The sequence below is a fragment of the Stegostoma tigrinum genome, chromosome 15, assembly GCF_030684315.1.
Source record: "Stegostoma tigrinum isolate sSteTig4 chromosome 15, sSteTig4.hap1, whole genome shotgun sequence".
NCBI classification, from domain to species: domain Eukaryota; kingdom Metazoa; phylum Chordata; class Chondrichthyes; order Orectolobiformes; family Stegostomatidae; genus Stegostoma; species Stegostoma tigrinum.
Genome location: NC_081368.1, coordinates 32,941,417 through 32,955,566, shown reverse-complemented (window position 1 = coordinate 32,955,566; position 14,150 = coordinate 32,941,417). Strand labels below are relative to the sequence as shown.

The 14,150-nt window shown below is 40.1% G+C and overlaps 1 protein-coding gene across 5 annotated transcripts in view; it reads left to right on the top strand.

Annotated features, from left to right (window-relative positions):
- arhgef9a (Cdc42 guanine nucleotide exchange factor (GEF) 9a) overlaps positions 1 to 14,150 on the top strand; it is a 317,786-nt gene that overhangs the window by 287,242 nt on the left and 16,394 nt on the right. For all 5 annotated transcript variants that reach the window (XM_048544087.2, XM_048544086.2, XM_048544089.2 and 2 more), the window contains one exon: positions 12,887 to 12,955. In XM_048544087.2, coding sequence (XP_048400044.1) covers positions 12,887 to 12,955 — 69 coding nt within the window. The remainder of the gene's footprint in view (positions 1 to 12,886; positions 12,956 to 14,150) is intronic.

Genomic DNA, 14,150 nt, shown 5'->3' with positions numbered 1-14,150 from the left:
ACTTTTTTCATCGGAGAAAAGGAGGAGGAGAGGGGACCTAATTGAGGTATACAAGATAATGAGAGGCATAGATAGAGTTGATAGCCAGAGACTATTTCCCAGGGCAGAAAAGGCTAACACGAGGGGCCATAGTTTTAAGCTGGTTGGAGGAAAGTATAGAGGGGATGTCAGAGGCGGGTTCTTTACACAGAGAGTTGTGAGAGCATGGAATGCGTTTCCAGCAGCAGCTGTGGAAGCAAGGTCATTGGGGACATTTAAGACACTGCTGGACATGCATATGGTCACAGAAATTTGAGGGGGCATACATGAGGATCAATGGTCAGCACAACATCATGGGCTGAAGGGCCTGTTCTGTGCTGTATTGTTCTATGTTCTATGTTCTATGAGACAGCACTTACAACAGGATTTTAGGTTGGAAAGTTGTGATGAACAAATGGTTTGCCACTGTGTTCGTAAAAGGCTTTTTAAGCAAGGTAGAGGATTTTGAGACCATTTCCATATGAGATGAAATTCCATTTGGTTTGATGCGAGCAAGAGTGACGTGAATGGGGGAGTGCAGAATACCGTACAAATACCTTGGCAAGGTGACCACTGCAGGAGATGCAGGAGATGCAAGAGATGTGAGCTGTGAACTGGAGAAATTTGAGCCTAGACTTGACATAGGCATAGATGAAAGTTCTTTTCCTGATTTTTATGAAGTAGGTTTTGGAAGATATTGCTACCGAAGCAATTTTGTGCCATCATTTAAAGATTCTCAGTTTCATCAGCTGCAGAGTGGTAACCCTGATTTAGAAGTAATCCCTTTCATTATTGATAAAATACTACATTTAAACCTGACCTTTGTGAAATGTGAAGCACATCAGTGACCAGATTATGCTGCTGATTTAAAAACTTAGAGAACAAAGTTGCTTCACTGCTTATGAATACACCAAGCAGATTTATAATTTAAAAGATTTTTAAAACTTGAAATTATTTAATTCTTTGCGCATTGCCAAGAAATGAAAAGGACTTTTGGAATTCTAGAACTGCAATGCAAATAAGATACAAATATAATATTGATGAAAGCTAGTTTTTCCACTTGGTTTGCAAGTGCAAAATTAGAAAAGATAGAGATATTATCAGGCTTCAATTGAGATTTGATTTTAGAAGCAGTTTTTGCGCTGTTGAAAAGTTACGAATAAGCCATCCATATTCCCAACTGGGAAGCTGATCCAGTGAGAATTTAAAAATTTTTAAAAAGAACTGGAGAGACATTTGTTTGAGAGTGGGATTAAGGATTCCAACAGGAATCGGAGAGACAAATAAAAACTGTGAAATACATTAGAACCAATTTTTTCGATGTTCTGATCCCACGTTTCCCATTTAATCAAAACCAAAACACTCAAGATATAATTTGACCAGGCCACTGTCGAGTTAAAACATGATGTTTCTGGCTTACCTTTACTGATGCAGCAGTACATTTCAGATTTATTTACTTTCCACAACGCTATTGTACTGCTATTTAACACATCAGTTAGATTTTTATGTTTTAGTTGAGTATAAATTTATAAATTCTAGATCTTTCATCTTTTCCAGCAACAATTTTCACACCATCCATAAAACACTCAGAGCATCTCTTATTCCTCCTATTTTACTGCACCCTACATTTAGTTGTAACTGTTGCACCGTACAAATTTTGTTTCACTAATTTAGCAATTTTTTTTGCCACTACCACCTACCCACTGTTCCATCTCCTACTTTTGCAACATTTACAAATCTAGCCATCCATTTTTTTTCTAGGTTCGTTTTCTAAAGATAAATTAGGAAATGTAGTTGTATGGCTTCACTGTCTTGGATGTTTTGCCTATGTTTCTGTATGTCTTTATTGAATAAAAAGGATGATTAGGATAACTGCATGCAATTTATTGTGAGAAGTTAACATTGTGAAATTGAAAGCTTTATCTCATTTCATAACAGCATATGCAGTGAGTCCTGAGCAGACTCACGTGGTTATCTTAATTTAACGTTACTGGAGGTACTGCCATTTATATTTTGGTGCTCCTCTTTCATGATTTAGTTTTCATCACGTGGTGGTTTTAATATTCCTGTTTTGGGTCTTATCCTGATAGGAATTCTGGCATGATGACGGTGAGTGAGAAGGAATGCCTGCCAAGAAAGGCAGTAATTGGATGAGGAGAAAGCTACGCAGTGACTCATGTTTTTAATCAAATCTGCATTGAGATACAGAAATAACTTCACATCTGATTTTTCAGTGTATGGAAATATTGTTTCTTCAGATGAGATTCTGGAATATTCACTGACAGGTGTGAAAAAAGTCAAATGAGAAGAAACAGTGATTATTTATTTCACACATTGATGTCAGGCAGTAGACGAACCTTAATCTTCATTCCTGTGTGTATTCATTCTCAGCAAAACAGATACTTCGTAGGAAAACCCACTGAGGTGAAATTAACATGCTTGTACAAGTTTTTGTTTTCTTAACCCTTCTCTTTTCTCCGTCCTTCACTGCTGAAGGCATTGAGGTTTGCTATGGCTAGCTTCCAAATGTACTATTTGCTAAATGAACATGCACCCACATGTAATGGTGACAGATTTCTGCTCAAAGCAGAAGTACTTCAGTGTAAAGCTGTAAAGATAAGGTTGAACTGGACTGTAGGGCTAGTCTTTCATTAGAGAGAGAGATAACTGGTGATGGTGGTGGTTTAACTTGAGGATCACCACGCCTCAGGTGAGGGGAGAGTCCTTCAAGGTAAACTCAGCCAGTGTGGGAATTAGACCCATACTGTTAGTGTTACTCTACATTGCAAACCAGCAATGTTGTCTAGCCAACTGAGCTAATCAACCCCGAATTGCGATGCTAAAAGATTGTCCTTCAAAAGTTCTAGAATCATAAAGTGATGTAGCACAGAAGAAGATTATTTGGATCATGTCACTGCTGGCTCTTGAAGGAGCTTTAAAATTAGTCTCACTCCACTGCGTTTTCATTGAACCCCTCCAACTTATTTAATTTCAAGTCTTCGTACTCTTTACTTTTGAAGGGTAGTATTGTGTATATTTTCACCATTCTTTCTGGCACTGCATTCCAGATCATTGTGACAGTTCCTCTGCCACCCTCAACATCCTCCCAACCAAGTTTCTTCTTATTAACTATGTCAAATACCTTCATGATTTCAAATAGCTGTAATACATTTATCCTTAACTTTTCCTTCTGTAAGAACAATAAACCCAGTTTTGGGATTTTCCATCTCATAGCTCAAGTATGAGGGTAGCAATGTTCTATGGTAATTGGCACTGCTCCTCCCAATGAGAAAACCCACCAGCTTTAATTCCAATCAACTTGTTAAGAGCTGACCGCCAAGCTTAACAGTGAATGACAGGCCTCAGTGTTCAAATCCCATCTCCCTAGAAGCTGTCACCCAATCAAAAGCCAGTAGATTCTATGTCCAGAGATCCTCACTGAAGGCCTAGTCTTCAGAAAATCCAAGAGAAACACTTTTTGTCAGAGTCAAATCAGAATCTGCCTTTTCTTTGCAACAGGTGATTAATGATTCTGGAATTGATTCATTGTTCTGGGGATAAAGTGTGGTCAAAGGCAGACAGATGGCTTTAATCCCCGAGCCCCTTGCACCCAACCATGGCCCTTGTTGACTCCAAAATAGGAAAAACGGAGCCAACAACAGCCCCCTCTCTCCAACCCCAGAGAGATTAGCTTTGTTTCCTAATCAAGAAACCAGCCACTTTTCTCATCTGTGAAGGCAGCGATCAGGTAAGTGCTGAATTGAGGCCCATCAGTGGCCGTGAGTTGACCATCTGACGAACTTAACTGCAGGAGAGTTGAGAAAGTTCCCAATGGTCCTTCTATACCAGCAAAACACTAAAGCAACTAGAAGAGGCCAATTACCCTATCAGGGCTAACCAACCCAATTATTTCCTCCATCTCACCATTTCCGGGGAAGGTAAAATTGCACCCCAGTTTCTCACTGTAAAACAAAATTAAGATACTTCATTAAAATGACCTAATTTCAGTTCTGGTGAATGTTGCAAATCTGAAAATCAGATTCTGTCTTTCCTTTGCAACAGCTGACTGACGTTTCTGGAATTGATTCATTGTAGGTTTGTGTTTCAAATATCAGTCCCTTCTCCTGGGAGAATAAGAAGGATTCAGTTTGAATCCCACTGTAGTGATTGGAATGAGATCAGTCAGATGGGCCTCTCAGAATATGAGTTCCCTTTTTGGCACTGTTAACCTCATTGAATCAGGGAGTCCTGCCTGACAGGTATAAACAGGGGTGTCGGGGTTCTGCTCACTGTAGGAGCTGGCTTTGAGCCAGCTGTCTCAGTATCATGTACTATGCACATTGTGAATAACGGGTGGCTTAGTGATAGGATACCTGTCTACATGGAGTTATAGAGCCTTAGAGTCATACAGGACGGAAACAGATCCTTTGGCCCAACCAGTTCATGCTGAACATAATCCCAAACTAAACTCGTCCCACCTGCATACTCCTGGCCCATATCCTTCCAAACTTTTCCTATTCATGTACTTATCCAAATGTCTTTTAAATGTTGTAGTTGTACCCCATCCACCACTTCCTGAGGAAGTTCATTCCACAGGCAAACCACCCTCTCAGTGAAAAACTGCCTCCTACGCCTTTTTAAAATTTCTCTCCTGTCACCTTAAAAATGTGTCCCCTGGTGTTGATATCCCCCATCCTAGGGAAAAGACAACTACCATTAACTCTATCTTTGCCTCTTATTATTTTCTTAACTTCTGTCAGGCCTCCTCTCAACCTCCTGTGCTCTAGTGAAAAATGCCCCATCCTATCCAGCCTTTCTTTATAACTCAAGCCATCCATACCTAGCAACGTTCTGGTAAAACTCTTCTGAAAACTCTGCAGCTTGATAATATCCTTCCTATAACTGGGCGACCGAGTCTGGTCACAGCATTCCAGGAGAGGCCTTACCAATATCCTCTACAACCTCAACATGACTTCCTATATCCTGTACTCAAAGGACTGAGCAACGAAGGCAAGCATGCCAAGCTCCTTTTTAACCATCCTGTCTATACGTGATGCAAACTTCAAAGAATTAAGTACATGCACCCCTAGGTCCCTCTGTTCCACAACACCACCTAAGGCTCTACCCTTAATTGTATAAAGCCCTGCCCTTGCTTGTTGTACCAAAATGCAGCAGCTCACATCGATCCACATTGAATTCCATCTACTATTTTTCAGCCCACTGACCCATTTGATCAAGAGTTAACATCTCAGTTGAGTGGGCTTTACATGATTTACAAGGAGTAGCTTGTCTGCCAAGAACCACAAGTGTTGGAAACTGGAGCAGGAGATGACTGCCTGATTGAATAAGTGAAGCTGCCTGAAGGCATTGTCATGTGAAAGGGATTACAGTATAAATTGCAATAAGAGCTGTCCAGAGTTCTGGAGGAGTTAGCCCACAGATATCTAATGTTGTCTAGCGGTCAGTAGGAAAATAAATATTAACCCATTAGAGTTAGTCAAGGAAAATAACAGGTGCACTGATGCTGGTACAAAACCAGAATACTATGATACTTGGAGAGCATTATATTAGAAGAATTCACCAGTTGTTATGCCAGTAATAAGGATCATGAGCCCCGTATTAATGATCACAGCAGCAATGACTGGTTATAGTGGCTTGGTTACTCGTTATGGTGCCCATAAAATATATATTACAGGAATTGGTTCCCAAACAGATTTTTTTTTAGGTTTTTATGTATGGATCAAATGTGAAGAATTGAAACCACAAGTGTGCTGAGAATGGGTAGAACCCTTTCCATTGCTTATGTGGATGAAGGTGCTGAGGTTGAGGTGATTCTTATGACATTAAGTATGTATCCTGTATGTTACAAAGACCCCCTGGGCAAGGTTCCACAACTTGCTAACTTCCAGCCTGATACGCCAATAGTTTAACTCCTCGGTGAGGAGGGGTTAACTAGCTGCCCTGGAGACACTAAGGACTGTAGATGCTGGAAGCCAGAATCTATAGGTGTGAGGATAGAAAAGTACGGCAGATCAAATAGCATCAGAGGAGCAGGAAAGTTAACATTTGGGTTTCAGCCTGCTCCTCTGATGCTGTCTGACCTGCTGCTGACCTGCTGTGCTTAACGAGCTGCCCATGCTTGTTCATTTCCAAAGGCCCACCACTACCCCCACCTCCTCTCAGTTGGCGGCATCTAGGTTAAGTTTTAAATGATCCCTCCATTGTGGGTTCCTTTCACCCTGAACACATGAATTTATGTTTTTTTTTAAAAAGAAGCTGATTTAACCAGGCTTTCTTGAGTTAGCAGAAGATTGAGTTTATGAGGTACTAAACAAAAACAGGAAATAATGCAACACACATACATGAAAATAGGAACAGGCAGAAAGTCTGAAATAAAGATATAAAGTGATAATATATGCAGATCAGTCTCTCTGGATGGTTGGGAAGAGCAGATTGTGAACTATTGATAATTGAACAGTTGATTTCAGGATTCTTGGCCTTTACAGCTTGTTGAAATCCTTTTTTGTCCTATTACCACTACCTTTCCTGGTTGTAGCAGTACACTTTTAAAATATATATATTGATTTTAAAAGTTACGAGTATATAAGGATTCTGATCCATTCTCATGACACAAAGTGCTATTACAGTTAATCATCTGCCAAAAATACTTTGGCCCTAAAAATAGGCACAGCCCATGTTTTCTCCTTTTAATTAAAGCATATCGCTGTAGACTGGATCTAATTACTGAGCAGGACTGAATGACCTTTAACTATATGTGAGGATATGTCAAAGCAAGTAGCATTAAAAAGTTTACTTGGATGCCATTGTATGCCAATTGTTGAGGAAGACTGCTGCATAGTTTGGAATGTCTATGATGAAATTGACACCATTTAATATACTGCAAAATGTCTAAAGCCACTTTATTTAGTTGACAGTGTCAAGTTAATGACCATCTTTGTTCTAACAGAAGCAAGTCACAGACTTGTTATTACATTTATAATTCTCTATTCATGTGCAATAGCAGAAATTAGTTCATGCTTCGTATGAGTTGTAGAGTCATAGAGATATATAGCGTGGAAACAGACCTTTCAGGCCAACACGTCCATGCTGACCAGATATCCTACATAAATCTAGACCCATTTGACAGCATTTGGCCCATATCCCTCTAAACTCTTTCTATTCATACCTCCATCCAGATGTCTTTAAAGTGTTGTAATCGTATCAGCTTTCACCATTTCCTTTGGCAGCTCATTCCATATATGCACAACCATCAGCATGAAAGACTTGTCCATTAGATCATTTTTATATTTTTCCCCTATCACCTTAAACCTCTGCCTTCTCATGTTGGACCCTCCCAACATGGGGAAAAGAGCTTGAATATTTACCTGCCCATGCTCCTCATGATCTTATAAACCTCTATAAGGTCACCCCACAACCTCCGACGCCCCAGGGAAAATAGCCCCAGCTATCACTGTCTCCTTTTCTCTCAAACCCTCCAAACTCAACAACATCCTTGTAAATTTCTTCTCAAAACTTTCTCATTGGACAACATCCTTCCTATTGGAGAGAGACCAGAATTGCACGCATATAGTACTCCAAATGTGACCAAACCAATGTTTGTGAACTAATATTTTAGGTTGTTTAATATTTGAATCCCAATATATGCAATGTGGTCCACCCTGACCAGTTTCCTAGAAGCTGGAGGAAATAAAAAAACAAGTTTAGCTTCAGTGCAAGTTATTTCAAAAATTCGAGGCCACATTTGAACCACTCTGCAGAATATTCTCATGAAGCTTCCTAATCGTACAGCTGAACTTAGTAGGTTGAATATCCAATGAGTTGGGTTTCCTGTAATTTTGGCAACTTGCCATCTCACTGCAGCTGGGCACCACAAAGCAGAAGGAAAATGCTAAAAAGCAGACAGCAACTATTCTGTTATCAGACACGATTATAACTGTTTCAGAGATATTTCATAAGCTTACACCTAGGGGCTTAAAGTCCCAAAGATTATGCTGCATTGCCGAACCTCAGATCATGAAATAAATCTCTCAATTAATTCTGACAGATTTAGAGTTAAAACTAATCTTGTCCTTCTCTGTCATTCATGTATTTTTCAGCAGAAGTCTTTGAATAGTGAAAAAGAACAGGAATCCTAATTTAATTTTTCATATTTCTCATGTGATAAGACCACTTTTTTCGTGCATTCATGGGATTTAGGAGTTGCTGGAGAGGTTAACATTTATTGTCCCTCCCTAATTGCTCTTGATGAGGAAACAACTCACCACAGCCTTCTGAAGGGCAGTGAGGAAGGGTCAACACATCCTGACCGAACCAGCAGTAACTGTATCCCATGAATAAATCCACCACTTTCACTGAGATCAGCTAACAAGGACAGACTGAATTGAATTTGCAATTTTTCCAGAATATATCATTCAATTCTACATATAGCAGTGCACTTACAGAATACAGAGGAGTGTTAAAGCTAGTTTCTAAACTTAAAAATGTTTAGGCCAGAAGCCACATGACACCAATGGCTTTATTTGAAATCAAAAGCTTTTGGAGTGCTGCTCCTTCACCAGGTGAAGTGAGGTGCCTGCACCTGACAAAAGAGCAGTGCTTTGAAAGCTTGTGATTCCAAATAAACCAGTTGGACTATAACCTGACATCATGTGACTTTTGAACATGCCCACCCCAGTCCACCACCGGCGCCTCCGCATCTTAAAAATGTTTAGAAAGAGCTAAGGCATTGTGCTAAGGTATATTTATGTTTCTAGTGATAGAAAAGGAAACCTCTCCATTAGATCTCTGAGAATATTAGACATTTTCCTTGCAGTTAGAGGGAGGAAAACAAGGTTCTGCACAGCTTCATCAATACAATTGCACAGTGTAAGTTTTCACTATGAATGTTAGAATGGCAGTGATTATCAAATATCATAAACACCTGTGAGAGCTTAAGATGTATGAACAGAAGTCATTTGACCTTTGAGTCTGATACTCCATTCAATGAGATCATGGCTAATCTGAAAATCTTCCATTCCAGCTTGCTGTTGTATCCCCCAGTAACTCTTGATTCCCTAAATGATTTAAATATTTGTCTATCTCAGTTTTGAATACACTTAATAATGCCCTCTATAGTAAAGCGCAGATTCACTACCCACTGAGAGAATAAATTCCTCTTTATCTCTGTATTAAATAGGAGATCCCTTACTCTGGAATTATGTCTTTTGATCTTAACCTCTCCCACAAGAAGAAACGACCTCTCCATATCCAAGTTGGAAAGCCCTGTAAGAGACATATATGTTTCAAAAAGATTGACTTTAATTCTTCTAGATTTCAACGAGTACAAGCCCGATCTACTTTACCTCTCCTGTTTAATAAAAAACAATCTCACCATACCGGGATAGAACCTAGTGAAGCTTCTTAGGACTTCGTCTGATCTCAACATATCATTCATAAAGTCAGGAGGTATGGGATACAGGGTGATTTGGTTGTCTGGATTCAGAATTGGTTGGCTGACAGGAGGCAGAGAGTGGTTGTAGATGGTAAGTATTCTGCCTGGAGGTCAGTGCTGAGTGGAGTCCCACAGGGCTCTGTTCTTGGGCCTCTGCTCTTTGTAGTTTTTATAAATGACTTGGATGAGGAGGTTGAGGGGTGGGTTAGTATGTTTGCTGATGACACAAAGGTTGGAGGTGCCGTTGATAGTATCGAGGGCTATTGCAGGCTTCAGCGAGACATTGACAGAATGCAGAGCTGGGCTGAGAAATGGCAGATGGAGTTCAACCTAGATAAATGCGAAGTGATGCATTTTGGAAGGTCGAACTTAAATGCTGAATATAGAATTAAAGGCAGGATTCTTGGCAGTGTGGAGGAACAGCAGGATCTTGGTGTTCAAGTGCATAGCTCCCTCAAAGTTGCCACCCAAGTGGATAAGGTTGTTAAGAAAGCATTTGGTGTTTTCGCTTTCATTAACAGGGGGATTGAGTTTAAGAGCCACGAGGTTTTGCTGCAGCTCTACAAAACCCTGGTGAGACCACACTTGGAATATTGTGTCCAGTTCTGGTTGCCCTATTATAGAAAAGATGTGGAGGCTTTGGAGCGGGTGCAAAGGAGGTTTACCAGGATGCTGCCTGGACTGGAGGGCTTGTCTTACGAGGAGAGGTTGACTGAGCTCGGACTTTTCTCTCTGGTGAGAAGGAGGAAGAGAGGTGACCTGATCGAGGTGTACAAGGTAATGAGAGGCATGGATAGAGTCGATAGCCAGAGACTTTTCCCCAGGGCAGGAATGACTGCCACGAGGGGTCATAATTTTAAGGTGTTAGGAGGAAGGTATAAAGGAGACGTCAGAGGGAGGTCCTTCACCCAGAGAGTTGTGACTACATGGAATAGTTTACCAGTGGTAGTCATGGAAGCGGAGTCATTAGTGACATTTAAGTGACTGCTGGACATGCAGATGGACAGCAGTGAATTGAGAGGAAGGTAGGTTAGGTTATTTTATTTTTGGATTAGGATTATTCCACGGCACAACATTGTGGGCCAAAGGGCCTGTACTGTGCTGTACTTTCCTATGTTCTATGTTCTATGTCTTTGCTTAGACAAGGGAACAAAAATTGTTTACAGTATTCCTGGTTTGATTTGACTAGAACTGAAGAAACATCACCAGACTTGAAACATAAACTGTCTTGTCTCTCCACAGACGCTGTTAGACCTGCTGAGCTTCTCCAACAATTTCTGTCCTTGTTTGATTTCGGTCTGAGTAGAGCTTTATATAGCTTTAGCAAGACTTCTCTATGCTTTTGCAATGTTTCTCATTTAAATAATATTCATTTCGTCTATTGTCACTGCTGAAGTGCCTCAAATTTTCCTACATTATATTCCAACTGCCAAGCTTTCAACCATGCACTCAACTTTCTATGTTTCTCTACACACTCTTTGTATCATTCTCGCTACTTGCTTTCCCAACTATTTTTCAGTCACCTGCAAACTCAGTGACTGTACATTCACTTCTGTCATCCAAGTAATTAATATTGATAATAATTATGGCCTTAGCACTTATCCTTGTGGCACTCCACTAGTTACAGGTTCTTATCCTGAAAATACCTCCATTATCCCAACACCACTACTCCAACACCACACGTCCTTAGTAAGTAGCCTTATGTGTGGTACATTTTTGAAGATCTTTTGGAAATCCAAATATATTACATCCACTGGTTCCCCTTTATTTATTGTGCTTGTTACTCCTTGAGGAGCTCTAATAAATTTGTCAGACTTGGATCGGCCTTCACAAAGCTATACTGACTGTGCTTGTGTTTTCTCCTCCCTAATACAGATCAATATCTACAGCTCAAACTCCGTCACTTCAATTTGTATCTGAAGTTGCTTGAGTTGCAACCGCTTACTAATATGTGTTCACTGTGGATCACTTTAGGGTCCAGCAGAGTTTACATGCTGCAGCTACAGCACATGAACCAACCCATCATCTCTATCATATTTTGTATAAGTTATTCATCAAACAATTCAATTATCCTCACTTTTTACAATTTATTTTATTTTTATTGAATTTTTATGCACTAGGCTCAATCTAGTAGCTAACAAGCTATGTTTAAGAAATAGGGGAATAAATGACTCGACAGCTAAGCAGAAATTAAATATCATATTATTAGTTTAAAACTAGGAAAAACCACCGATTCTACTCTCCAATCAGCTATTTGGTTGAGGAAAAAGCAGCTAAACGCCTTTCTGCATCATCCTTGAGATGCTGAACTCTGGTGCTCCGTAGGAAGTCACACTCGTGCTAAATCACAACAAGTTGAGGACTTATATATGCCCCTAATTCAAAGGACCTAGCTCACTCAGTTAAAGGGGATCCAGAGTCAGCCAGTTTTTTGTTAAGTTGCTTTCTCACTCCATTTATTAAAAATAAGCCTGTTCAAAGCTTACAACTTTAGAACTTTAAACTGCAGATTTTATTAATTGCAAATCAGGTGCAAATTAAAGACGTTTTCTTACCCAATAAATACATGCACTGAGTCAAGCCCATCTGGATAACAAATGCTCTTTGTGGAAGGAAATTGGTCATCCTTGCTTGGTTTGGCTGAAATTTGATTCCAGAGCCATAGCAATAAAATTATTTCTTAACTGCTCACTGAAAGGGATGTCTAAGACACTTGGAAATGAGCAACAAAAGCTGGTATTGTCAGCAACACTCAGATTCTGTGAAAAATAACAAAGAAATATAGATCTGTATTATCTGTTCACATTATTTTAAAAATAGTTACTAATGCATCTGCAATACACCTGCAGCACGTGGATTTCAGAGGTTATAGAAGCGTTCACAGAATCGCAAGATTCGCTTGGATGCAGAATATCAATACGACTGTCCTGCCATTGCTATACAGAGCAGATTGTTTTAAATGAGTCAGGGAACCAGGCCTTAATTGGTCTTCACGCCAGTTCACTCTAATTGTCACATCACCCACTGTACTTATGTGTTTTTTATGTGCCCTTAGGATGGATGACTATTGATGTTATGCTTATTGCAAATCTTCTTACCTCAGAGAATTTTGGGCAGTTTCAACATTCCATCCAAGCTTGGCAATCTCTTTTAGCAGGGTTATACGACTTGCTGATCTAACAGGAAAAGAATATACCACGTTCAAGCAATAAGAGTTCCCATTCTGAGGTTAGAGATTAGATTATTGCAGTTTTATCCTGCATCAATCATTCCTTACCTGAGAATGGTTGTAACTGACACTTAAGTGCAAACAAATTGTTCCTCCAGCATTGAGATGAGTCACTTAGATAAAAACAATTTTATTTCTAAAAAATGCTTTGAAGTGGAATATATTTGATTTATTGAACTGCTTTTTAGGATTTGAAATCTCGGAGTATCAGAAGAGACAAGCTGCAATGACTGTAAGAAAAGTCAGCAAACAGAAAGGTGAGTGTATGTCTTTACATTTGTCCTTCATTGTACAGGCAATGTTAGGGAAGCCGAGTTAACTACTAGGGTGAGGTTCAGTCAGGAGTCTGGTCACTCGGCTTCCGGGCTGCCCATTTAAGTAACTCGAGAAGTCACAGGCAATCCTTGGGGTGTATTCACAATAAGTTGGGAGGACATGGTAGTATAATCATAGACCACTACTGTGGGAGGAATGCTAGGAAACTGAGTTATGCATTTTGGGGTGGCATGTTAAGATGCAGAGAGGATTACAATTGTGAAGCGAGACAATTCAATATAACAGTGGGAGAAACAATAAAACATGTTAAGGAAAGGGGTAATATGAGGTGGGAGGGTGTGGTGGAGTTGGTCATTGACAGTTATTAACATTCTGGCATCCATGGGGGAACTACAATATCTGGCATGTTTACTCAATGTGTCTGGGGCTGGGCAGGTGCAGCTGGGATACAAAATTTAGAGAGACTGTTTGGGTGGGAATGTGGATAAGCTCAAAGTCTGTGAGGTTGATGGGGACAGAAATCAAAATGGAATGTCTACACTTAAGGATTCACTGTGAGTAAGATTTGGAGTGGCAGATTCACAGTTTGAGAGTGACAGCTGTTCCCCACTCCCACCACCACCCCACTCCTCCCAACATTGTGCTGATAGTCCAATGAAGCTAAAAAGGGCAGTCACCACACCTAAAGTGGGAGGGGTTGGTGTTTCTTTCTTTGAAGGAGAGGCTTCAATGTTGAGTGATGCACAATGACAGTACACATGCACGCCCATGCTATAAAACTGAAATGGACTTGCAAGCACTACATGATGTGTAAAACTTGAGCACTAACCTATTGTGTCCAGACCACATCCCTGCTATGAGTACTTTTGAACACATCACACAAATCAAGAACCAATGCCCATAATGGCTGTGACCCCTAAGCAATGATCTGTGCACCTCGTAAAAGAGTTGCTCATGTTGCAACTTGGACCATAAAACATAATGTAGCACCAAGGGTGGCTTGGCTCTGAACTTTCAGTATTGTAGTAGACTTCCACTCACTCATTTTAAAAAAAAAGTTAACATATTTATAAGGATGTGACACCTACATTCCCTCAGAAGGTCGTCTTTTTTCTTTTCCTCCTTTACGCCTTGATGCATTCCCAGAGTCCAAAGCAGGGGTAGAGTGTGCCTGTC